Consider the following 26,992-nt stretch of genomic DNA (forward strand, 5'->3'; position numbering starts at 1 on the left):
TTTTCAGAGTGTGCGCACCAGTAACTCCCCCATCAAGTCAGGATGGGGCAAGATTTTAGAAACTGTAGTGTTTACCTTTCCTCAGCTGAATTAGGTATTAGGAACAATGGTTGCCTTGGTCACAGAAGGTAACTAGGAGGAGTCTGGCTTTCTTTCTTCTAGCCGTTGGCTACACTTTGGATGATCACGGGCATGTGTTAAATGGCAAAAAGAAAATCCCCCTCTAAGATGGGGGAAGCATTCACTGCCCATGCTTCTTTGCAACTTATTTGGAACAAATTTCTTTCACTGGCTGTTCCTCTCTGAAGCAAGCAAGTCCATCATCAAGACCTGCCCCCCATCTCTCCATCAGGTTTTGAAAGACCATGAGAACCAGTCTTCATCTGCAGCTACTAAACCTGGACTTGCTCTCCTCAACATGTTTGAGCCCCCCCCCCCCCAGACACACACACAGATTATTACATATCCCACTAACTTGGTTCAGTCTGTAATTGAAATACTTAGGGGCAGAATTAAGGATTGCTCTTGCAAGCAAAAATATATATTTTTAACACGTAGAAACTCCATGTGTTCTTCAGATCGAGTTTGCCTGAGGTACCCTCACCAGCTTCCTCAGAGGAGTCTGTGTTCAGAACACAGGTGTCCTCCAAGCATCCTTTGCTTGTTTAGCACTTGTTCAGAACGCCAGCCAAAATACATCTGATAAGGATAACAGAGTAACTTGGATCCACAACAACAGCGTCATTCTCTGTAACATGAATAAAGCCAGCAGGCATTATGTCAGCTCAGCACAAAGTTTTCCAATGCTACTTCAGTCTCTTCCCTCAACCCAAAATGTACAGCGGACTATAACTATGTAAAGCAGACAGGAACAATATGCCTCTATATAAATCGGAAGGCAGGAGTGGAGCAGTGTATGTTACAGATGACCAACTCTTTCAGAATTACTTTATCTTACTCTTACAGAAGAAGAAAACCCTACCACCAAAAAAAAAAAAAAAAAAAAGAGAAGAAACCCCCCCCCGTCAGAGTACCAAGCCAATTCTATTGTACGGTCTTCTTTCTTACTTAAATACCCCCCTCCCCTCGGTAAGAGTGGCCCCAAAGGAATACCAAGACCTGGACATCAAATCCCACTTACAATACTTGGCAAAATACTGACAGAAGACCAAGCAGCTATATGCACATATACCACCAACCAAAGTAAAGGTCAGTAAATAAAGATGAGTCAGCAACGGTTTGAAATGAGCAAGTCTTTACAACTGACAGAACAGACTTACTGTACTTAGTGTTACAAATACTAAAAAACTGAATGCAATCTGCAAGTCATTTGCCAGTTACCTTAGAAAATTCAGTTCCCCCACTTCTAAGAAGACAAAAAGGAAAAATTGGAAATCCTTTTGACAGAGTTGGTTTTATTGATTTAAAAAGTTCAACTGCCAGTGGATGGCCACACACTGATGGGGACATTCATTACAGAAGAAATACCTGGGGAAGAAAAATAGAATATATACACACCCACACACGTGATTAAGACCAATTAAGTAACAGCGACTTTTGACGTAGAAGTGACAATAATATTCCCTCTTTACAGGAAATAAAAAAGCAAATCAGTTGAGGGCCTGACAGTCTTTTTTTTTTTTTTTTTTTTTGAGGTAAAGGCCATAAAGAAAAGGAGTCTTTCCAGAAAGGACATTTTACCTGTGCCTGCAGGATCAAATGGGAAGGGTCAGCTTCTGCCAAACTCCTCACCCTTCCATTAAGAACAAACTTCAGCCTAGCAAAAAGCTCCTCTTTGCACATTTAAACTTGTTGCTTTGCAATAATTTAACTGCTGGTTAACAATATTCAATGCTATAAATCAACCTGGAGCAAGTCGTTTACCTCAGTTCATTACAGCCTATAGTAAGTTTATTAGCAGATCCTTGCAACATGTCACCAATATGACCCAAGGAAAATTACCATCATTATGCTCCTTAAAGGTAGACACAAATGTATGTAGTCCTATCAACCGATTTTGTTACCTCATTTATAAAACAAAGACCACAACTTTTTCTTTGGGGCAGTATGGCTTCAAAAATAGCCAATGTATAATGACAAAACCATTTACTTTTCTAAACCACATTCAACGGAGATATAGATATTGATCTCCTTAATATACATGCTTATGGCTCTAACCAATACGTCTGATTTGATGCCTCACAAAGATTTACTTCAGGAACTGACACCCCATGACAGTTGCACTTAAATTACACTCTCTTGTGCCAAGACTGTTTGGAGAATAAAACCTTCAAGTTTCTACATACAAATCCCTTACTTCATTTCTACCAATAAAAACAGGGTACCACAAGTACAAAATCCATTACTATTAATATTGTCTATCTACACCTTCAGTTAATTTATTAGCTACAAATCTAATCCTGCAAAAAACCTACTCAAGGGCATGCCCTTTAACACTATCTTGTGGCATTGTTGTCACTTTTTATATATCAGGAAACAAGAAATATCATACTGTTAAAGGACGTCGAAAGGGGGCGGGGGTTTGCTAAGACATCTTCATCGCTCCACTGGAACATGGACTACTACTACTCGCAGTACCACCTAATCTGCAAACCCTTTAAACTCGCAAAGAATTTCACAACCTCAGCTTGCAGGGGGACAAGTTGTCTCTTTACATCTCATGGTAAACTACCAAAACCCCCATTTTTACACCTTGTCCAATATGCGACAAGACTAATTGTAAGTAGGATCCTTGTTCAGTAAGGCTGGTGGTGCTGATTAGCTTTGATGTGCTGGGACCAGTAATTTACAAGATCCTGGTTTCAGCTTTGGGGGGATGTTTTCCCCCTCATCAGCCTTAAAGAGAGAGGCCATTACTATCTCCACCCTCAAAAATATATTTGGAGCCAACTAACCTCAATAATTACTGACCAATCTCTATTCTCACCTTTTTTTTTTGGGGGGGGGGGGGTCATCTCACAGTTAAGCAGGGACTCCTTTCATGCAGGGTTTTGCACTTTGGAAACAGCTCTTTTAAGAGTTAGATACCTTTTTACAGCAAGAGATCAGCAGCACTGCACAATATTGGCACACCTACATCTTTCTGCAGCATTTGATACTTCGGACCATGGCATTACATCAAAGTTTATGAACCTACTGAGATACTTCTGCTACGATCTTAGCAGCAGTTCACCTCATGCCTCTCAGACCATCCTCAAAGTCTGCTTTGGGGTTAATTAATCTTCCTTGCATCCACTGGAATATACAGTACCACAGGGTCCTAGATCAGGCCCTTGCTCAGTGTACAGGCTTCCCCAAAAAATCATTTAAAGGAAAGGGACCTACCATTCTACAATTATGCTGACAATACACATAGATCTATTTCAACTTTCTTCAAGTTAACATGGCAAGCATTTACCTCCTAGATGACTATCAAGAAGCCACACATTCATGGCGGTCTCTAAATTGGTTTAAATTAATCACTACCAAAACTGTGGCTCTGGCAGTTCTTGCCTTCTTGAGAGACTCTTTTGCCCAACCCCCAGTGCCAGTGGCTCAACAGGTAGCACGCACGCCTCTGACGTCTGAAGATCAGAAGGCAGCACGCTAGTCTTTGACGTCGGAAGATCAGAAGGCTGGCATTCATACCAACCGGGAGAATTATACCCAGGGCTCCAGGTGTCTTCGACTACTATTTTCAATTAAGTTTTTCAACATCTTTCAAAGCCAACTAAGCCATTACTAACTTGTACTGATGAGGCTTCTATTTTTAATGCTTCAACTGAAGTACTGCACAGACGGGAGTGCAATAGCCCCCTTATGCTATGTTGCATTGTCACTACTGGAAAAAAGTGGAAATAGAGCCCACAGCCTTATGGTCTTCCCACACCAAAGGCTACTAACATTGTTAAACACGGAAACTTCAACTTCATTTATAAATTATCCGGTCTACTTTGGGTTGGATGGTTTACTAAAATGTTGCGTTTTATCAGTTATGGAAGACCCATCATTTTTCAAAAGAATGTTGATAACGTTTAAGTAATTTTACTGCTCCTGTCCCTCAAAGATTCAACTGTCTCTGAAGTGAAGGCAGTGAGGACCGTTACCCTTGACCTAATCCTTTTGACTCCAGGGCAGACTACCTTTCAACTGCCCCTTGCAAATTATTTAACATGTTAATTATTTTTGCTATCTATTAAAATGAAAAAATATTTTATATCAGATACTGCATTAATTTTAGTCAGTAAACGTTTGTTAATCTGCTTAAGTGATATTTACAAACCTTGAACATGTGTAGCACTAGGTACTATATCATGTGTCAAGAGTTTCTTCTGACCCCAATTTTACACTCCTAGGTTCACAGGTGTTTACTAGGCTAACGACCACAAGGGCCCTTTTAAGCCTAGTCATACATCTCAAATCTTTGAGGAGTTCTGATATCCTTGATAAGTGTAAGCATGGGCCTGGGAGATGAACCATTTACAGTTTACCTGTCTGCATCAGAGACATAGGTGCCAAACCAGGGATACATTACGGTTTCCCTTACAACTGTCCCAAGATGCACTTGAATTGGATTAGGGAGGAACTATGCTTCACATGGATGGGGAGCCTGTTCCACAGTCAGGGTACTTCGCTGAAAAGATTTTTCTTTTAAAGACAAAAACTATTAAGTGTTCAGGGTAACACAAATTCTGTAAAGACCTATCTGGTTAAGCTCATACGTAGTTACTAGACATGTGGTTGGAGACCATTAAGGAGCCTTGCCCAAGTTCCCAATTTCCAAAGAAATGTCAGATCAAGTGACTTTCTCACAGTGGAGGCTGAAGGAATGAAATCCTGAGCTGCAATGCACACAGCTCACAGCCTTAATACTCTGTGTTGACTCAAACTGAATTAAAATGTGCTATGTTTCTAGTTACAACAATCTGCTTATAACAATATTATTATCACGCTCTACAAATAAATAAATAAATCCAATTATACAACGAGATGAGGGAATATAATAGTTCAATTCAGTGGAGACAAGCAAAAGCAGAAATGTGTCAGCATGAGAAATAAGAAACTCTCTAAAGCACCCTCAACGGGATACAAGGAATATTACGTGTCAACTACTATACATTAAAAAATTAATGCTTGCACAGTTTTACAGGTAATCTAAAGTTATTACTACTTGCAAAATCTAATTATTACTATTACTAACAGAATCCAGGATACAAACCACAAGAGATGAGCAAAGGAGCACCACAATCAGAAACAAAAGACTGTCAACAGATTTACATCATGTAAAACTGGCTTCTTTGTACATGTTCATGGTAATTATACAATTAAGTCAGATGAAAGCATATGCCATAATTGGCAAGATAAAGCAGCCACTTTGAGAGCATATTCAATTTTAAACTCATAAACAAGGACTTTTAACATCAACAGTTTCATACAAGAGACTAGCTTAACCTGAACATTAACAGCGGTCAAAGATGTATAACAAGTAACAAGCTTGTATTTTTGTTGCTTCTGGAGTGTAACCAGCTCACTTCATGCACTACACAGAGGATTATGATCATGTCACCAATTATAACCAATTTGTTCTAACTGTTTAACTCATTCAAGCCTATAGCGCACATTTGGTATATGTCCAGTTCATACCAATAGGGCATCCAGAACTTTTTTTGAGGTCTGGCTTCATTTTGTAAGTGACTTTCTAATAATCCCTATCATTAGTTGGAAAGTACAAGTAGTTAAAAAAAAATGACACTAAGGTTGTTAATCTAGTATGTCCTGCAGTAGAGAAATGAATCACTGTTAAATCACTTGTTACTCATATGCACATATTTTCATAACTGAGAGCCCTGCATGTTATTGAGAAGTATAGTGAAATACACCACAGTGAGGGACAGGAAAATTCATTGTCTATGTCCATTTACATCACTCTATACCGGAAACATTGCTTGCTGTTTGCTAGTAACTGTAAAACTAAACAGTATTTCCATATGTACTTAAAAACGGTTGCATTACATCAGGTGAAACCTTAGTGAAAATTTATCTTGTTGCTGAAGAAAACGGTCTCTTAAGACGTGCAACTTACAGTGCAGATTTGAAAAACACAATGTTATTTGTATTGCTAATTGCACATTTAAACATACATTTTAATATTTCTGTAAATATCTTGCATGCAGTCATAGAGGAGTTTCTTGCTGGCATGTGAAAAACTTATGACTGCTTAACAAAAATGTTCCAAGAATAGACGTTTAGGTTATACAGCTTCCAAAATATGAAAAATTGTGAAAGTTAAGCAAAAAATATAATTTTGGGGTGTGTGTGTGTGTATTATAACAGTATTTTTGGAAAGTGACTACAAAACACTGCAATTTGTACAGTTTTATTGGCTTTTATTGTAAAAAAAATATTTTTACTTTTGTTCATCTTATTCTTTTTAAGTTTATTATTTTAGAAAATGCTCTAGAATGCAAGATGTACATAGGCAGCTAGAGATGTAACTTCCACACCACTTGGGTGCTAATGAGTTAAAAATGGACTCACTCTTGAATTAATTTAGAGAATGTTACCGTTTTTCATTGCACATGAAGCTTTAACAGTCTAATGTACTAAAATTACAGAAAAAAAAACAGGTAGACATATGCAGTGTTGTACAGAGTAAAAGCAAAGGGTCCCTCTGAAAGAGCAGCTTTAAGCAAGCAGTAATGCCCAACAGGGTGTGTATTAATGTGGTAATTACACCCGCCCAGAGGTGTTCAGAGGCCCGATGCTACAAGCCGAAGGTCGCTACACCCCTGGAAGGGCATAATTTCCAAAATGACACACACCCTGATGGGCACTGTTGAGCTTAGAGAATGGGCTGTTACATGGTATTTGTGCACCTCTGTTTTCTTTTTATTTTATATATTTTAGTACTTTTGATGTAAAATAATTTCACCACCTTAAGTTTCAAACTTTCTGTAGTATATTGACTGTTGTTGGGAGAAGTACTTTACATCCAAAATATAGAAGTTAGATTAAGTATTTAATGTCTACATACACTGCCTGACACACACGACGTACACAAGACTGCACTAAGTTAATAATGCCAGTCATTACAAGTTTCGTACCCATACCACTTAACTGAAGAAATTTCTCACAGAAAGTCCATATTTTTTGGTGTCTTCCTTGTAAAATTTGGGGTTTGCTCGGAAATCAATTGAGTTGAAGTCACTAAATAATGAATTATATTGGAGTCTGACATTAATATCCTTCAGAAAATACATTTAACACAAATCCTGTTATTACACAAACTTTGTAATTGTAATATAGCAATATTTAAAATACGTCCCTTTGAGCTTGTCCACATTATTTTAGACTATCTGCATTTCTTTAGCCAAGAAGTTGAGAGGTATGCTTTAAATAACCTGTATCCATTGCTCAATCGATCTCTCACACATGCACACACATTCGCTTTCATGCAACCAAGTGTCCATACACACAAGCAAACAGAAAAAAAAAATATTAGTGTGTGTACTTAAATTATACTTCATTTTATACCTCACTAAACAGCAAAAGTGCTGCTTAGCAAGCGTAAAACGTGATTGATCACACACATGAACACTTCAGTGTTTTTGTTTTAATTTTACACTTGCTAAATAGCAGAAGCGCTGCTCAGTGAGCATAAAATAATGGCAGCTGTCAGCTTTCTTTCAGTCTGAACACCACGGCAGAAGCAGTGGACTCATTTTTCAGTGGGTGTTACCTGTAGGTTGATGTAGATAGACACCCTGCTAGAGAACGGTCATTCTCCAATCAGGGGGCCGATCTACAGGTCGCTCCCTCTCAAAGACAGACCAGTGCACTGTAGTACAGCTTTTAAAGCTGTGAAATGTTCCGGATGCTGTTCTGTATTGTCTGCCGTCAACGCTGTACTGCAAAACTAGAACTTAACAGTGCTCAGATGTTTTTCATATTTTTTCAATTTCTGAGCATACCTGTGGTACTAAGCACTGCAATGCCACCAACACGGAAAGAAGATGCACACACACAACTGACTATAGATACCTTCCTTTCTACACCTGTTTGACAGTCCTGTAAAGATTCAGCTTAAATTAAAAAAAAAAAAAAAAAAAAATATTCTCATATTAGACTCTGAACTACAATTGCTGCTTCATGCACAAATATGCATTACACAGGTTGCTACTGGGCAACAGAACAGTTATATCTTTTGAAGCCTAGCTACTATAGCTCCCCCAGTAAACCCATCTATTTACTCGCCCTGTCCATTAGGGATATGGAGGGGTTATGCTCAAGGACAATCTGCCATTTCCCCATTTAATTGTCCAGGTCAGATCTGGACAGCTGTTTCAGAGCTGGAACATTCTATGAAAATCTGTCATATTAACAGATCCCACTTGTGTTGCAATACAAATTAAGGGTCCCTTGACATTTTATCAGTTTTACAACCAATCTTGTAGATATGCAGCTCAAGCAAGATTGTGTCACTTTCAGCTCTTTAGGCAGAGGCCACATTGATGTCTGCAGGAGGCAAAAACGACAGGTATTTTAGCAACTGAGTAGCATATGAAGCTCATACTACAGCTCCTTTTGGTACAGAACAAGGGTTTTTCAAACTGGGCTGGTTGTCTGGACAGGTGCACATTTAAGGTGCACTGTATTTTAATATGGGCCTGATAAAGAGTTAAGTAGACAAGAATGATTATCTCTTTTGGACAAGAGGAGATTCCCTTAGCAGCAGGCGTGAGGGAGTCAACACCTTTCTCACAGCTGTAGGATGCTGGATTTTATAGTTTTCAGCTTTATAGGTACATAGGCAAGTACAAAACTAGCTGACCTTGCAGGCCATTTTAAACCTAGCCAGCCAGTTTCCTTTTTGGTTCTTGAATAAACCTATCCCATTTTGTGTTAGACTGGCCTTACCCATCCCATGGTTATCCTTAGTAAGAATAATTGGGAATCACACCACATAACATTTGAGGGGGAGCCATGCATGGTATAAAGCATTCAGAAACTGCCTCCATCCATCAGTACTACAAGGGTCAGTTCTGTAGCAAATGTTATTGTTTCCCCATCCATAGATCCAAGCTACACCTGAACATGGATGAATTTTTTTTTTTTTTAAACACGTGGACAGAGAGTGTGTTCCAGAGCAGCCGCAAGCTAAACATGTCTTTCCAGACTGTTCTGTTGATGTTGCAGGAGAGATTTAGATCCCTAGACAGATTATTTCTGATGCCATTTGATTTGCTGATGTGTTGTAATTCCATCAGTATTGGCTCTGTGGATGCCTTGCATGCCAGACCCAGGTCTCCGCTTAGCAGTCTGTAAGATACAGACTACAGTGATGACACTGAGTCAGCTCATGTAGGACATACTGTTTAGACCTTGTAATTTTTTTTTAATAAAGTACCTCTGTGGGTGTCCAGCTGTTACATGTCTGGCCAGATACACGCAAAAAGGAGACATTACATTCAATGGCTGGTCTAATGACAGCTGAGTAACTGGAAACAATGACCTCCCTAGATCTGGACACAATCCCTTTGTTTATAAGCTGTATAATATAGAAGGCCTTTCTTCAGACAGTGGATGCATGCTTGTTGAAAGTTACCATCCACATATGTTCCCAAATCCCAAACAACTGTGTAAACTGTCAATGTGGTAGTTCTCCAGGGTAGATGACTTCCCAAACTATAGGATATTAAAATTTTTGGCATCGCTTATTTGGGACAAACATTCCTCATTTGGGGATTCAATGACCGCTCCTAGCTTGCAATCATCTGCAAACTTAGTCAGCTATAACATACATATCATGGGTTTCAAGAGTTACGTCACCTTTAAAACATCCGACAATCCCATACCACTCATGTTTGCCGGTTGGATGAAGCACCATGTGTCAAACCCAACCTGTCATGCATTCAGATAATTCTGTTTCCCCTAACAACATTGCATTAACTGAACCACTGAGATACGAAGGACTATAAAGACAGCTTCATGTATATACCTGAGAAATGGTTAAGAAATGACTTAGTTTCACAGCAGTCCTTGGTCAATTGTGATTGTTTCTTAAACACAAACTTGTCTTTGCTTTGGCTCATTAGCAGCAGTACAAAGACCTGCCTGCTCACACCCTTGTTCTCCCCTCCCCCTACAATCCCAAAGTTAATAAATATTACCTGTGGCAGGCACCATTTTTACAACTACAACCACCCTTGTCACTATCATATGTTCATTTATCAGTTAACGCTGTTACCCGATTGTTTCCAGCCCACTCATAAAAGCAACTAACAGGGTCACTACCCGCTTCGCTCCCCACCCTGCCCCCTATTCCCTCCCGCCCCCAGTGGTCCCACTTTTATTACACTCACAAACTCCTCCCATCTTTCCAGACCAGTAGCCAACCACAGCGCTAACCCAACACTACCTCCTCCATCTTCCCACTACTATCACACCTCAACTAACATGTACAAGCATACCTTACCTATGCTCACTGTATGCACTCTCCTTGCACATCTTACATCCTACGAAAGCTCCATCATTCCCCCACTCAACCACTACCATGGTACTACTACTCACACCACCAATCATGTCTCACCCTCACTCAGCTCCCCTCCCACCAACTCAAGAAACATCCCTATGCACCCCCCCCCCACATATTCAACAACTACATTACTCAAACATAAAGCATCCCTACAACTTAACACAGTAACCCTCCCACCATACCTATTACCCAAAGAGCACAATCATAAAGTTTCCCTTATAAACAAACATTCAAAAACTGAGAAAACTAATAATCTCATGCATATCTAAACTAGCCTTAAGTGGAGATATCCACCCCAACCCTACCATCTCCAACCCCAATCCTCATAAATCAGACTAGAAACCACAACTTCTCCCATATTACAACCAATAGAAAGCCAAGTGACTTCCTTCTACTAAGCCTAAATATTAGAAGTATATCCAACAAAGCCCATGAACTCCATGCCACCATAGACTTGTACTCCCCAGATATAGTCATCCTGACAGAAACCTGGCTAAAACCTCACATTACCAGTGAGCAAATACTCCCTACAGGTTATGGCACACTAAGTAGACTGGCTAAACAAGAAAGGAGGCGGTATAGCTATAATATTTAAACAGCATCTAAACATCCAGATCTTAAAATCATCAGCTCCACAAATAGGCAATGAAGAAATAATATATACCAACCTCAAAATAAACCAAAACAAAACCATCAACATAATTGGATGCTACTTCCCACCTGGCCAAAACATCCCTCCACTAGAAAACCTCCTCAGCTGGTCTACCCACCATCTCCCCCAAGAAACTATAATTTTAGGCGATTTCAATAGTCTGGCAATCCTGTTCTGGCAACCATCCAACCCATCATGTAAACCTTCATGGCTTCACCCAACTAGTCCAGTCGCCAACCAGGATAAATAAAAACTCCAGCAAGCACACAACTAGTCCAGTCGCCAACCAGGATAAATAAAAACTCCAGCAAGCACACTACCCTGGACTGGATACTAGTCAGTAAGCTTATCAGATAGCCTCAGTGATCACTTCCCAACATTCCTACTCAAAAAAAATACCTATACCAAGCTAAACCTGTCATCTACCGTCAACTACGTAAAAAACTAAACTTTAACCCACTCACATTCATCTCATCCCTCAAAGAATGTAACTAGCATCCTCTAAAGTACCTCAGTCTTGATGACGCAGTTGAATTTTTTAATACTACCTTCCTGAGCATCCTTAATTACCATGCCCCCATAAGACTTTCCAGAATCAAAGCATAACCCTCCCCGTGGCTACAGAAAACCACTAAGTCAGAAATGAAAAACAGGGATAAAGCCTGGGAGCACTGGCGCAAAACCAAAACCCCCTCAACTAGACAGAAATTCCTAGAACTACACAACAGAGTCATAAAGCTAATAAAACAAGACAAATTCCAATACTACCAGTCTGCCCTAGACTCCTCCCAACACAGCCCCAAACAATTCTGGTCCTCCATAAACTCCATCCTCCACCCAGGTAAAGTCAGTACTCCTCCTCCTCCTCACATCCCTCACTCCTCAGAAAATATTGCTACCTCATTCAACACACACTTCACACAAACCATACTAAAACTCTTAATTAAACTTAAGCCCACCAGATTAGCAGCAGACAACCTCCCAAGTGAATACCTACAAAAATCGCAGCAGATGCTCTGGCCTACCCAGTATCCATCTTGATTAACCGATTTCTGTCAGAAAGTTACATTCCCACACTTTGGAAAGTATCACATACAATTCCCCTCCACAGAACTAACCAATTAACGCCCCATAGCTATTCTCTCTCCACTCTCCAAAATACTAAGATGCATACACTCTCAGGTCTCAGACTACCTCCTTACTAACGACCTCCTTTCCAATACTCAGCATGGTTTCCGACCAAACCATAGCACCACCACTGCCTTACTCTCCTTTACTAACAATATCCTTCAGCATAAAAACAATGGCTCTCTCTCCTCTGCTACTTTCCTAGACCTATCTAAAGCATTTGACATGTCCCACACAAACAACTTATCTCTGTCCTCAATAACCTATCCTTCTCACAGTCAGTCACCAACTGGTTTCAGAGTTACCTGTCTGACCACCAACAATCCGTTGTAGGGCAGAATGACATATCTCCCCAACTACCTGTCTCCATAGGGGTTCCCCAAGGATCCATCCTTGGACCCCTACTCTTCTCTGTTTTCACCAATAATCTAGCCTCTGCCACCAAACATGGCACACTCATGCAATACGCAGATGACTCAACCATCATCTGCTCGGCCCAGTCCCTACCCAAACTGCAAAAAGTCACACAGGAAGCCTTTTCCTCTGTTGAAACTTGGTTATCCGATGCCCAATTAATACTCAACCCAAACAAAACTAAACTACTCATCTTCCAACCCACCAAACATACTCAAAACAACTCTCACTTTAACATCATAGCAAAAGACAACACCACTATATACCCAACTGAACACACCAAATTGCTAGGAGTGGAAATAAACTAAAATTTGACATTCACATATCCATGACCATAAAAAAGTCCACACAAAACTAGAAGCGCTATACAGAAATAAGCAACTTCTCACCAAAGCAGCAAAGATTTCAATAGCAAATTCCCACCTTATCTCCACCCTACTTTATGCCTCTCCAATATATACCAACCTAAGGCAATGAGATCTAAACAAGCTACAGACCTGCTACAACAAAATCGCCAAATTCGCCACAGGGGCATCCTACCGTAGTCACCACTGTCTCTCACTTGCTGAACTGGGCTGGCTTGAACTCCCTCACCTCCTTCAATGGTATCAACTCTCACTCGCCAACAAACTAGTAAACCATCCACTAAATGTCCCATCCCTCCAGAATCTACTCCAACCCTACTGCACCACCAGACCACTAAGATCCAGCAACAAAAATCACTTGCAGATCACTAAAGCCAATAACTCTGCTGGTGAAGCACTATTCTCTTGCACCATCGCCAAATTATGGAACTCCCTCCCACCCACAATTACCTCCATACCATCATTCACCCACTTCAAAACTTTACTAAAAAGCGCACCTAAAAAACATGCTGGCTATGCCCTTGCAACTCCCACTCTAATATCACCCACCCCATCCAAACACTACCTTTCTTTCCACTCCACTAACTACCTTGATTATAGCAAGCTCAGATACTCATAAGCCAGTACTTATTATACAGCAGGATCTTCTTCTTGTAACATTTGTTAATGTCTGTTACGTACTTCACAGACAAAGATTCTAGTTGTCTACTGATGTACTATGTTCATCTGTAAATATGTTGTAAGTAATTGCTATGTAAATTGTTAAATCACTATGTAATCCAATGTAACTACTGTCTGTCTATTTTAACAGTGGAGCTTTTCTCCCCGAGCCTCTGCTGAAAATGGACCTACGTCCAGTTGGACACTCCCGGTCAACAAATATAAATAAATAAAATAAATATACCAGTCAGCTTACAGAGTAATGTCATTAGACCACTAGAAGTTCTACAGCGATTACTTTTCAAAGTACTGCTGGTATCAGTTTAAACTGCAAATTCACTTCAAACCTTTCCGCTTGAAGGGACAAAATACTCTAATGCTCCTTTAATCTAATGAAGTAGTAAACCATACAAAACTTGCTCCAACAGTATAAATAAGCTGGTGGTTTGCCATCTTCAAACATCCATAAAACTCAACTATTTTGATTACATTAATCCCACCCCTTAAGTAGCACATCCAAGTAAGCAAGCTTTTTATCCCCAAAAAACATGCCATAGTAAAAATTTAATTTACATTTGTGGATTTCTTAGACTGTATGATTGGACCTATTAAACAAACACAGATGCAATTGTAAATGTGAACAATCTAGACTTCACCAAGGCAAACAATTGCATTAAAGATGCTGTTGTGAAACCCCAGGCCTCATGAAATACATGTACTTCTATTACTTAAATGTTCGTGTGTGATGAAAACAATCCATGGCACATAAGAACTTGGTCCCTCTAAAAGTCAAGATTCTTCAAAAGTGGACTGATGATCCATAACAAGATTTGGCTGCCGCTTAAAAAGGACCAAAGACCTACTAAATGGACCCATTTATCATTTCTCCATTGCCATTTCATTTTCAATTTCTTCTGACTAGATAGCATGCAATTCTGCTTTACACAATTAAATGCTAGAAATTTTAACAAGACTCTAAACCCCCCCCCGAATCATCACTTTAGTGCAACTGTGGTAATCTACAATGAGGTGGAACAACATTACTTTACATCATGGTTTCTATATTGCGACTCCTCTGCTTCTTTTACTTCCAGTTTACAACTCTGACCCATGACCCACATGACAAAATGCAAAGAACAATTCCTCTCTCAGTCACACAGACATATCTTCCTTTTTTGAAGCTGTGTTATCAACCCATGCTTTTGGACATAGTCATCTTTACTGCTGTCATACAGTTTTTTTTTTTTTTTACTTCATAAATGATCAACAAATGTCTTACAGCTTTTTGCATTACAGAACATACCTAGCAGTCTAAACAAAAAGCCTGCAAATGAGCTGTGCATGCCAACTATGTGACCCATAACAAACACTAATGAGCCATGAAAGCTCAGTGCTGGGGCTGCTCTCATTTGACATGGACTTCTCAATAGTTAAGGCTAACACCACAGTTATCTGCCCCCCCCCCCCAACAAATATCCTGCAAGAAGGTCTGACAACTGGAGCCAGAATCATGGTCTAAAAAAGTGTGATAATATTTTTCAAAAAAGACAGCCACCCTAGCAACCTACTACACTGACAATACACCCCCTCTCTCAAAGAGTAGAAACTGTAGTCAATTTTAAAGGTGTGTAAACAGCGATTTGGCATATGACCATCATGTGTGTAAAGTAGAGAGAAAAACACTCTGTGTTGCACAACATATAAGCAGGGATCTGGCATCTACACCCAAACATGTCATTTTTCTGTCATACTCTTAGAAGACGAATCATGGAGTACAATGCCCTCTTCAATGTGTACCTGACCAGAAATATGCGACAAATGGAGTGGCAACAGAGATTCCTCATCAACCCCCCCCCCAAAATAAAAAAGAAAAAAATAAGAAATACATGGTGTGGCTTATGCAGACCACCTTAAAACCTTGCCCTTATGTTCAGTCACCTACAAACTACTGACAGGCGACCTATGCCTAGCATAAAAAAGTATCCTCCAATCCAGTCTTAATTAAGGACCTGTTGCACTTCCATAATGCAAGCATCATCAGGAACACCCAATCCAGGGACAAACATTTTCTGCAACATTAACAGGACATGCTGCGGAGAGGTAGGTGTCTCAGAGGTCCCTGCTTCTCTGGAACAGGCTTTCCATCCACATGAAGCAGAATTCATCCCTGCACTTATTCAAGTCAATCAGTGGATGGGGAACTGTAAATATATCCCTGGTCTGGCAGAGACAGAGAGAAGGTGGAAGCATTTGTAAATGCTCAGCCACCCATTGGGAAACCATATCAATTTTTCTTGGAAGACTGGTTAAACTTAAAAGGGCCTCTTAGGACAGTCTGGTACTCTAGGATACTAAAACAAACAGCACTATTTATTCAATTATACATGCATTCTGTAAGGCCTCAGATTTAATAGTAGGCATCTGCCTCTCATTGCTTATGAAATTTGACATTTTATTTCTATTTACCTAACTTTTTTCAACTGAGAGAGGTATACTGGGAGAATTTTTTTTTCAAACATGGCCCGGGGGGGGGGGGGGGGGTGTATATGCTGTCATATAATCAGTAATAAAAACAACAAAATTTTTGTACATAAAGCTCAAAATGACATTATGTCGCATCCAAATATAAACAGAATCCAAGATTTTTTACTTCTACAGACTAATTTCACCAGACATGTATAATTGAAATCCTTTCAATTCAGAAATAGGAGAGGTAACTGTAAACAGCCATAAAACTTATACTGAGACAAAAATAAATACTCCAATACCCACAAGAAAACAGCACATAAGAACAATACTCTTTTTGACTAGTCAAACAAGCGCATTTCAAATTATAATTGTTACAAACAACTCAAACACGACTGCAACTGAATTTTCACATGCAAAGGGCAAAATCTTTAGTCACAGAGAAAAAAGCCCCGAATCATAACCCAGGAAACCTGGGTTCAATAGCACTGTCTACCCTGGTGGGTGGGTGGAGGTCCAGGTCATAAACTTATCATATCCACAGGTGGAGGAGAGGCAGATGCAAATGCAACCCAACAGAGTGTATACAAGGCTCACTAAAAAGCACATTTTAATAGCGTTTGTTGCAGGTGCACAAGAGCCCTCACTTGAGCAGGGAGGGTATAGTGACCCTCACAGTGATGCAGGTTGCATGTCACTCCATCCACAGGATGGAGTCCGGTCTAGACTAATAAGCTCTCAGTGGCTGCCTGTATATTACTTTCAATGGAGACTCCCACACAAGAGGAACAAATGGGCTGGCCAAAGACTGACTTGACGTTTCCCCCCCAACTACTTCCCAACCAAAAGGAAAAAAAATGCTCACCTGCCAAAAGGAGTATGTATGCGTTTACCAGTCATTTGTTAACCAGGTAGCTAGACTGTTGTACAGACCCACTCTCAGTCTTGATCCACAATACTTACATTTACACATAAAAGCAAACACACGTGCACATTGTCACCGGTTACGAAACATTTGCAGTTGATCTGCACACTACTGCTGAATGTGGACAGTAATTCCACGCAAAAGTAGATTCTAAATCAAGTAAAATTTTAATTTGGGGAAGTATTTTTTTTTCACGAAAAAGACTCCAAACTCAAGCAACTGGGTAAATGTGTGAAAAAATAAACAAGGCAAGCTTGAAAATTTGTAACAGCATCAAAACAAATCTAAGCAGCATAAATACCTGAGGCTTCTACAAAATAGGGGAAAAAAACAAAAACAAAAAAAAAAACAGGCTTCAGTGGGGCCTAGAAATCACTCATTAGTTCAAGGGTCAGTTTGCACTTTCCACGCTAATTAAGACTTTTACTCTCTCCAACCTCATTTTAAATGCCATTTTTTCCAACCTCGATTTAATAACTCTCTCAGCTGCCATTAAACTAACTATGCCTTTACAAAACACACGTTAAAATTGCTCAATTACTTTAATCTGTTAACCTGGTATGTCCGCCCAGGCCAAAGTCTATTTACAGTAGAGACTACAAAAAAAAAAAAAAATTACCAGTAAAGATACTGTAACAATAAAAAAAAAAAAAAAAAAAAAAAAAACAGGACTAAAACATAACTACAAAAACATTTGCTTAACTAAAGGTATACAAATCACAACTGTCACCTTATTGACCTATGGTTACCAAGAAAATTTGATTGTGCAAGGGACCCATTTTCAGCAGAGACCCAGGAAGAAAAGGTCCATTTTTTTTCGTATTTAGACAAATTCTAGCCAGTTTATAAAGAAAGTAAATGTAAGTTAGTATAATACAAACAGGAACTATAATACAAAATGAGAGAAAAGAAGACTCCTGGTATACGTGCAGAGAAATCCATGGAGAGAAATTGAAAGTAGTAAGGAAGTGAATGAGTGAAGAAGGGAGAGTAAGAAGGCATAAGTTATGAATGGATATTTGTTCAAATTTAAAGGATATAGTTTATCCTGGTGTTGAGCAAGATGTCTTTCAAAATGGTTTTGAAGGATGGGTGGCAAGATACTGACCTGATGGATACAGGTAACAGGAATTTCTGGTCAATGGATCATAAAGACAGACCGAAAGAAATTGTCTTACCATAACGTTCCATCTGTTTGTTGATCTTCTTCCATTCATCACTGAAGGGTTATTAGTTCTGTCCTCAGAACCGAGCCAGCCTTGTAGCAAGCTCGCGCTAGCCAAAAAACTCAAGAACCAAGTCTCTACCCAGAATGCCCCTCTCCCTGTTACCTCAGATAGAGTTTTCTAGAAAAAAGTAAGTAAAGCCGAGGCCACTTCTGCACAAATAACCTAAGATACCACATAAACCCAAAGCATCCCCAGGAGCCTTAGGAGGGTAGGAAGTGATGAATGGAAGATGTTCAACAACACAGATGGAACGTTATGGTAAGACAACTTCTTTATCAGATGTTGTTAATCTTCTTTCCATTCATCACTGATGGGATAGAATCCCAAGCTACCTTAAGGAAGCTGGGTGGCCCTTATGGAAGAACATTCCCGAGTACCACTGAGCTGAAGGAAGCTCTCCCTTTGGAGACCAAATGCAATTTGTAATGACTAATAAAAGTATAAGGCTTAGCCCAGGTGGCTGCTGCATAGATGTCGTCCAGAGAATCCCTGGAATGGAACGTTATAGAGGTTGCCAGAGATCTGGTGGCATGAGCTTTAATCCTTGGCATAGGTCCATTGTTTGTAGACTAGATGAAAGGCTGTTCAGACTTACGAACAAAAACTTTAATTCCATCTAGGTAAAAACTCAATTGCCTGTGCACATCTAAGGAGTGAAGGCAAATCTGGTTAATGGAAAAAAAAAAAAAAAATTCAGAAATCAATTAGGGGAGAAAGGATGAATATGTCTGATGTGACATGGTCTTTAGGGATGACCAGGTAGGGCTGCTTTATACACAAGGTCTGTAAGTCGACGTGAAGGCTACCAAGAATAAACATTTCCAAGACTAAAATCTATATGTCAAGTTTTGCGGCTGGTTCAAACGGTTTTGTGTCAAGGAGTGAAGGACTAGAGTAAGATTTGAAGGCTCTACAGGTTGCCTGATATGTGGCCGGATATGAAGTAATCCTTTAGCGAAACCTTTGCATAAACGGAAAGACATAAAAAGGGGATGAGTTACAATCTGGTAGGTGGATCCAGTGTCCATGGCAGATATACCAGACTGGGCAGAGGAAAGGGGGACCACACTAAGGTCAGAATCGAGCTATGAGGATTACTTTGCATCTCAAGCGGTGTGCATTTTTTCAGTTATTTATTTTTTTTTACATAAGAATTTCCAAGGGCCAGTAGTGGATCGGAGCATCCCTCAGTTACCCCCTTTTTGGGGAAAGAGGGGCAAAGGAAAAACTGCTGCACTCGTTGTTTGAAGGAGGGCCAAGGAGAACACAGCAAGGCTGGCCCCAGCGGCTGAATAATTCTGACACCACCTCGGGTTTGAGGAACCACTCGTGAGCCTGGAGAAAGCGTCTGCTCAGTTTGTTCGTAATTACACTAGAACTCCCCGGGATGTGCACTGCTATCAGAAAGCGTTTGGAAGCTAATGCCCATAGTCAAAACCTCCTGGCTTTTGACATACAAGGTAAAACTCCACATTGAAGTACCAGACCACTGACATATTGTTTGACTGAACTGCAATTGTCCCGAAGGGAGAGCCGGATGGAAGGTCTGCAACGCTAACAGCACTGCTCTTAGTTCCAGAACATTTAAATGGAGGTGGTCCTCTGAGGAGGACTATGTGCCTTGGACAGTCTTTTCCTGAAAAAAGGGGGCCCCTCACCTGATCAGGGAAGCATCTGCAGTCACAATGGCTGTGGACTGAAGAGATTGCAATGGGCGATTGCAAAGCGCTGCATTTGGCGTAATCCACCAAAGAAGGTCCTGTTTGCAAGAGTTGGATATTGGAATCCGATAGAGAGGTTACAGTTGGGAAACCATTGCAAAGAGCGAGCCATTGCAGGGTCCGCGTGTACAGCTTCACTAGAGGTATGAAAGGAATCAAGGCTGCCATTGAACCTAGGGTCTGAAGAATGGAGTGAACCGTGACCATTCGGGATTTTAGTTTGGGTGACAACTTTTGTTTAAACTGCTGAGATCCAGAATGGGTCTCCAGTCCCCTGTCTTTTTTGGCCCAAAAAGCATCACGAGTAGAACCGGGATCCGCATTGGTCTGATGAGACTGGTTGGACACTCTCTCTCTGAAAAAAAAAAAAGGGGGAAAGAAGTAACCTCTGGTGATGATTCTCTGCCCCCTATGATCATTGGTAATGGAGAGCCAGGCAGCTTAGTGCAGAGAGAAAAAGAAAAAATTACCTGAATGCTTCTAGAGGACAGCAATCGGGATGCTCCTCAGGAGCACTGATAAAGTTGTCCAGGGAAGGAGTCCCTGAAGTCTTGATTATGGGGACCCCTTCTGCCTCTGTAAGGGTGTCTTCCCAAATTGTTACCCCCTTTACCCTTAGGGGCATCATCACCATGATTTTCGCACCTATGTCCTTTGCTTTGGATCCGAAAGAGAGATGATGCTTCAATGAAAGCATTGAAAAGGGGAAGACCTGGAGGAGTCTGGAAAGTCACAAATGCGGATCCAGGCATGACGTCTCAGGACCATGCCCGAATCCGCTGTTCTAGCTGCCCCTTCGGTCGCATGCGAGATCAAACTCATGAACGAGTTGGATATCGATTCCAGGGCGGCACACTGCAAGGCCACCTTGTGCCTGACCTAGTCAGACAACAGACCCCAGAGAGATAGCTCAGTTATCAGGTCCCTCTGGAGCCTCATAAAAGGTGCAAATAGTTAATTGATCATACAGTAGAAATCTCTGAAGCAAAACCCACTTTTCCAGTCTAACTACCGCCCAAGAATCCCTGTTGTGCGGATGAACAATTTTTCCGCAGCCAGGTCCTTCTTAGTGACTGCTGCCAGTACCATAGTATCAACTGGTAACCCTTTGGCCCGATTTTGGGCTGTCTTCAGGGGAGAAAGAATTTGCCAGGTCTCTGGGGAATATAGTCTCACAGGTATGAGGGTTCTTTCATGGGCACTGCCACAATGAGCAGGCAAGCTCATTGGCAGGTGGGGGCAGCCAAGAGGTACAAGGCCGGGCGCAAAAGCCTGCAGGAAAATGACTTCTCAGACAGAGGGTTGCTGGGTTTCTAATCACCTGCTGCTTCAGGATTTCTAGGGAGTCTACAAAGGAGGTGACCGAGGGGACTCTTTACCATGAACATAATCTATGTCTTCTGTCAAGGACTCCTCATACCAAGGACAAAAAGGAAGAGAGGACGGTTTCCTGCCCTGGCCCGAAGTGCCTGTCCTCAGATTCCCAAATTGAGGAGGGGTCGGTTCCGCAGGAACCGTGGACCAAAAGAATAAAGTCGTAACCAATGAGTGAAGGAGTATTGGTGCCAAGGTTATGGTTTTCAGAAGTGTGTTAGAGCAGAAGACCTCGGAAGGAGTGGATAACCCCCTGGCTGCCAACGGCTGGTACACAAGATGCCCCACATGTTCGGAAAGGCTCCTGGTTGATCAAATGGATATTCCGGAAGGGAAAAGGAGGGACCTGATACCGAGGCCTGACGCTTTAAGACTGGCATCAAAAGTGTTGTGAATACAATGCTCGGTGCCAAAGAGTTGGAGCTGAGGTAGTTTCTGGAAATGAAGTGGTAGCTTTGGGAACCAAAGGCTGAGTCGGTGCTGAGGCTGGCAATGGTGCCGAAGGTTTCACCATGCTCAGTGCAGAGGTAGCCACTCGAAGCAAAGTTGTAGCGAGCTCGATGACTGGTTCCAAAGGCTGTATCTGTGCCTAAGCTGGCAATGGTTCCAAAGTTTTCACCATGCTCAGTACAGAGGAAAGAGTCGGAGCCGAGATAGCTACTGGATCCAAAGTGGTAGTGAGCTCGATGATCGGTTCCAAGGGCTGCATCTGTGCCGAAGCTAGCAATGGTTACGAAGGTTTAACATGCTCGGTGCAGAGAGAAGACTTGGAGCCGAGGTAGCTATCGGAACCAAAGGGGTAGTGAGCTTGATGATCGGTTTCAAAGACATATCTGTGCCGGAGCAGGCAATGGTTAGCCCTTATCACCAAATGGTGAAAAAACAGTTAGAGTGTGGCTCTTTGCTTTGATAGGAGGGGTTGAGACCTCCATAATAAAAACAGCCTCTGAAAAGGAAGACCTTAGTATGCCTTTCAGAATCGATTATTCTGTGGTCATTAAGAGTGTGCTGGTTGAAACACAGGCAAATGTCGCATGGATGCTGTACAGAAAGATGCGACACACCCAAACAGTACACATAATCAACAAGCAAGTCATTATTAGGTAATTTTCACATTTTCATAAAACATAAAATTTAAATCCTGAAGTTCCCTTCTTTCAGACATCTAGACAAGGATATATCACAAGAAAGAAAACATTCAAACACAGTTACGAGAGTACCAACAAAACCCAAGAGAAAAAACATCCAACTATCCCTTGGAATACACTCTTTTGTTATTCTTAAAAAGATCTAAAATTAAACGGAAAAAGGAGGGAAACAACTTGGGTAAGGAAAAGAAAACCAAATGGGAAAAAGGCCGTACCAACGAGGGTACTTTTAAAAATTACCAACAGTAAAGATAATTATTAAGGAGAAATATCCAAAGATTATAGCTCTACATTCTTAATAAAATTTACTTAGCTGAGAGCTCTTCTAAAACGCAGCTTTACAGCTACACGGCAAATGAGAGCAGGGGTAACAGGGAGAGGGGCATTCTGCGTAGAAATTTAGATTGAGAGTTTTTTGGCTAGCGCAACCTTGCTACAAGGCAGGCTTGGTTCCGATAACTCATCAGTGATGAATGTGGAAAGAAGATTAACATCAGATTATTTAGCGCTGGACAAACGGATGGTGGATAATTTTACAAGTGGTAAGAAGATGTGTATACGTTAGTTGACGGGGGTAGTTCTAAGCAATTTAAGCTTTTTAGTGCTATACAGTGGTGGATTCTGAAAGGGGTATTTAATGCCAATTCAGCAACTTTGTATCACCACTGTTCAAGTAGGGTCAGCCCAGGTTGGAAGGTTTGGAGACAAAGCCGAGAGGCAAGATTACGTTGGTTTGGACATGTGCTGAGGAGGGATGCTGAGTATATTGGGAAAAAGATGCTAAGGATGAAGCCACCAGGTAACAGGAAGAGAGGAAGGCCTAAGATAAGGTTTATGGATGTGGTAAGAGAGGACATGCAGGTGGTTGGTGTGACAGAGCAAGATGCAGAGGACAAGAAGAAATGGAAACAGGTGATCCGCTGTGGCGACCCCTAACGGGAACAGCCGAAAGAAGAAGATGATCAATTATCATCCCCAATAATCTACTATGAGAAGTGACTTCAATGGTTCCATTACCGAGGGAGACCATCACATTTTGTTTTCATGAGGGGGATTCGGTGGAAAAAACAAAATATTTTTTTAAAGGATTAAGCACGAGTTGCGAGTTACAACACATTTCAGCAGCTGTTAAAGCTTCAGGAGTAATTTTCTGGAGGTGTGCCATGTTGTTAAATGTGCAAATGAGTATGGAGTCATTTGCGCACTGTATTAGAGAGGTCTGTTGGGTGGAGGATGTTGGTGAGAATATTTAAGCAGAGAGGACCAAGGACAGAGCCTTGTGGTATACAGGTGGTGACTGGGAGATGGAGAGGGTATTGACTGACATTACTGTCCGATACCTATTGGATGGGTAGCTTTTGAACCATAGAAGGGTGGGCTGACAGAGACCTAATGAGGACATTTGAAAAGAAGTTTGCTGTGACAAACTGTGCTGAAGATTTTAAACAAGTCTAGAAATAAAAAGGAAACTAGTCTGCCATTACCTCTAGCTGTATTGACGGTATCTATATAGAATAGAAGGGCAGTGTTAGTACTACAGGAAGGACAGAAACTATGTTATGTGAGGAATAGAGTTCTTCCTGCAGGAAACAGTTTAAGTATTTTGGAGAAAGGGGGATAAGACTGCTATAGGTCTAAGGTTAATAGGGTCTGTTGAATATCCTCCTTTGTGCTAGAGAATATATGTGACTTTTTCCAGAAATGGGGAACGTGGGAATTCCTGGACTGACCTATTTCTAAGGATTGAGACAGGATAGGCAATACTACGGACTGCTATTTTAAAAGGTACTTGCTTGGAAGGTCATCAGCAAAAGAGTGTGGTTTGAGTCTAATTAAGAGTAGTTTTATATAGGATGTTGGCAATGGCTTTGAAGGTGAAAGTGGATGTTGTGGTATGCGGCTGCTGGACAGGGTTTGGATTAGATGTGGGAAATCATTGGTTAGGGATGTTATACTATCCATGAAATAAGAGTTGAACTGTACTGCAGCTGAGTGTTGAGAGGTGTTAGGGTTGAATTTTTGTACGGGATGCAAGATGTCTTTATCAGCTCTCCAGAATATTTTAGGGTTGTGTTTACTATAATAACTTTCAAAATAATAGTACATTTTTTCGACTTCAATTACTTGCTAAAAGTACAACTGTGAAGCAGTCTGAAGTTCAAGATGTACATTTTTTTGGAGATAGCCAAATTGCATTATTTTTAATCCCTTTCTTTTAGAAGGTGCAAGGTTATTTAAGATATCCAGGAAAGCTGTATTGAACTCATTCACAGCACCATCTAAGGGGAGGACTTTTAAGAAGTTCCAATTAATAAATGACACAGTAGTAATGAATATTTCTGGGTTAAATTTGGAAAGGTTTAACTTTAACAAAAAAAAAACACCCTGGTTATCAAATGAACAAAGAAAAATTCATAAATTGCGTCAAGGTGTGGGACAACAGCCTACAGAACAGCTTGAGAATAGTCATAACAAAACTAAACTGAGATGCATTTGATATGCAACAGGCGTTTTTGGCAAAAACAAAATAAGGCTGCTATTTCTGACAGTAAAATAAAAACAGCAATGTCACATAATATACATACATAAACGCAAACAAAAGTACAAGTAAAATGGCATTAAAATCGCGTTCGCTTAAAATACTCCATAACCAAAAACAAGTGCACGTCTAGTATTTCAATAAAAGACAGCACTTAACATGTATGGCTTTACAGCTAGACTATCTAACCCACAATGGTTTATTTCAATAAAAACATTAAGACATACGATGTTTTTACTTTTATAATAACGGTCACAAGTACTTTTGCCATATCCCAACAGCTAAAACTATTAACACGCACTTAATCCTACATTTCTGCAACACCAGAAATGCTACAAGTATACCACCGTGATCTCACTGGCAACGCGATAACAATATTTTATATTCTCACTACACTCTGACCCAGATTCATCCCTGTCACTTTCGACGGATGATGTTGTTAGTAACACCCGTCAATCAATCAAACAACGGTGCATATCGCCCCCTCCCAAGCAAGACCAAAACTTGCATCATACGGTGAAATAGACAACACATTATTCATGCACACAAGTCACTATACCAAGAATTTTAACTACTAAAACAGAGCTTCCATAGCTACGTGACGTACACCCGTATTCAGAACTGCAACCAAACCAAAACATGGCTGGGCCTGCAATCTACTGTAACTGTCAGACAACCTGTAAGTATAACGCTGTCATGCGAAGCCTACGTACTAAGGGAATCCGTTTAAAATGGGGGGACTTTCTAGATGAATGCTCAAAAGAGTACAGTCTTGCAAGACATCTAAAAAGATTTGCAGGTTGTGCAACTGCAGTCTGGCATAGAAACGAAAACAAGCTGCAAAGATGCAGCCCAAGAGTCAATATCCACAAGTCTCCCATACTACTGCTAGGAAAAGTAAATGAACAATTCTAAAATAAACATCCCACGAATGCAATTTAGAAAGCCTCAAAATAATCTGAATTTGACTGAATGCGACTGAGCTACACTGAAGCTCAAGATACAGAATCACAAAAGATTTTTTTTTTTTAGTACACAATTTTTCAACCCGATCGATTCTACTCAGCGATATTAACTCGATTAACACAATGCCATACCAACGCCATGTTACAAAGCACATAATCTATACAAAATAGCTTACACTATATAGACTGAACATATGTGTCACCGTTCTATCAGACTCGTCCTACTCGTATTCCTGACAACGTCATGATGTCTCGCAACTATCACTGCGGAATTACAATGGGCTTGGGGTATTAACCCCACAGTTAACAGCCCGGCCCGTCTTCTATATGTTGTGCCGTGCCAACTCGCAGTTGCTTTTCCTCCTTGACAGCAACTGCGCCTGTCTCGAAAATTCGACATTAATGTCAACCTCAAAACCTTTCACTTTAACCACAAGTTACTCACCATGGTGCCGCTGGTGTGGTGCTGCCGTTAACGTTGCTAAATGTTCCTATGAGCTTTCCCAAGAAGAAGACAGATTCGCCACCCCTTACAGCTTCTGCTTTACTCCGACCGATAATGATTTTACTGCAGTGGCTCACGCTGACCCGCAACCTTGGAGGGCGGGGGGTAGGAGGGGCGAGGAACGAATGAACAATACGGGTACCTCCGTGATGTTCACCTTATTTACATACGTTACGCGTCTTTCGTGTTTTCAACTTCAAAGATGGAGTGCTATAATTTTGCATTACTAGTAGATTGTTGGGAGGTGTGGTAATTATTATGACAGCGTTTGGTTATATGTAGTCCGGGGGGGCAGTTTGCAAAATACTAGCGTTTATTATGTTGTGGGTGTAGCCCCAGTTGGAAGGTGGGACAGATTCAACCCCGG

At 40.8% G+C, this 26,992-nt stretch overlaps 1 protein-coding gene across 1 annotated transcript in view; it reads right to left on the reverse strand.

Moving 5' to 3' along the window:
• Window positions 1-26,741, reverse strand: part of PPP3R1 (protein phosphatase 3 regulatory subunit B, alpha) — a 715,388-nt gene extending 688,647 nt beyond the window's left edge. The window contains exon 1 of the mRNA XM_044055966.1: window positions 26,566-26,741. Coding sequence (XP_043911901.1) covers window positions 26,566-26,568 — 3 coding nt within the window. The 5' untranslated portion in view covers window positions 26,569-26,741. The remainder of the gene's footprint in view (window positions 1-26,565) is intronic.
• Between the last annotated feature and the right edge of the window lie 251 nt (window positions 26,742-26,992).

This window comes from Protopterus annectens, chromosome 1.part2, assembly GCF_019279795.1.
Source record: "Protopterus annectens isolate FY-2018-M chromosome 1.part2, PAN1.0, whole genome shotgun sequence".
NCBI lineage: Eukaryota > Metazoa > Chordata > Ceratodontiformes > Protopteridae > Protopterus > Protopterus annectens.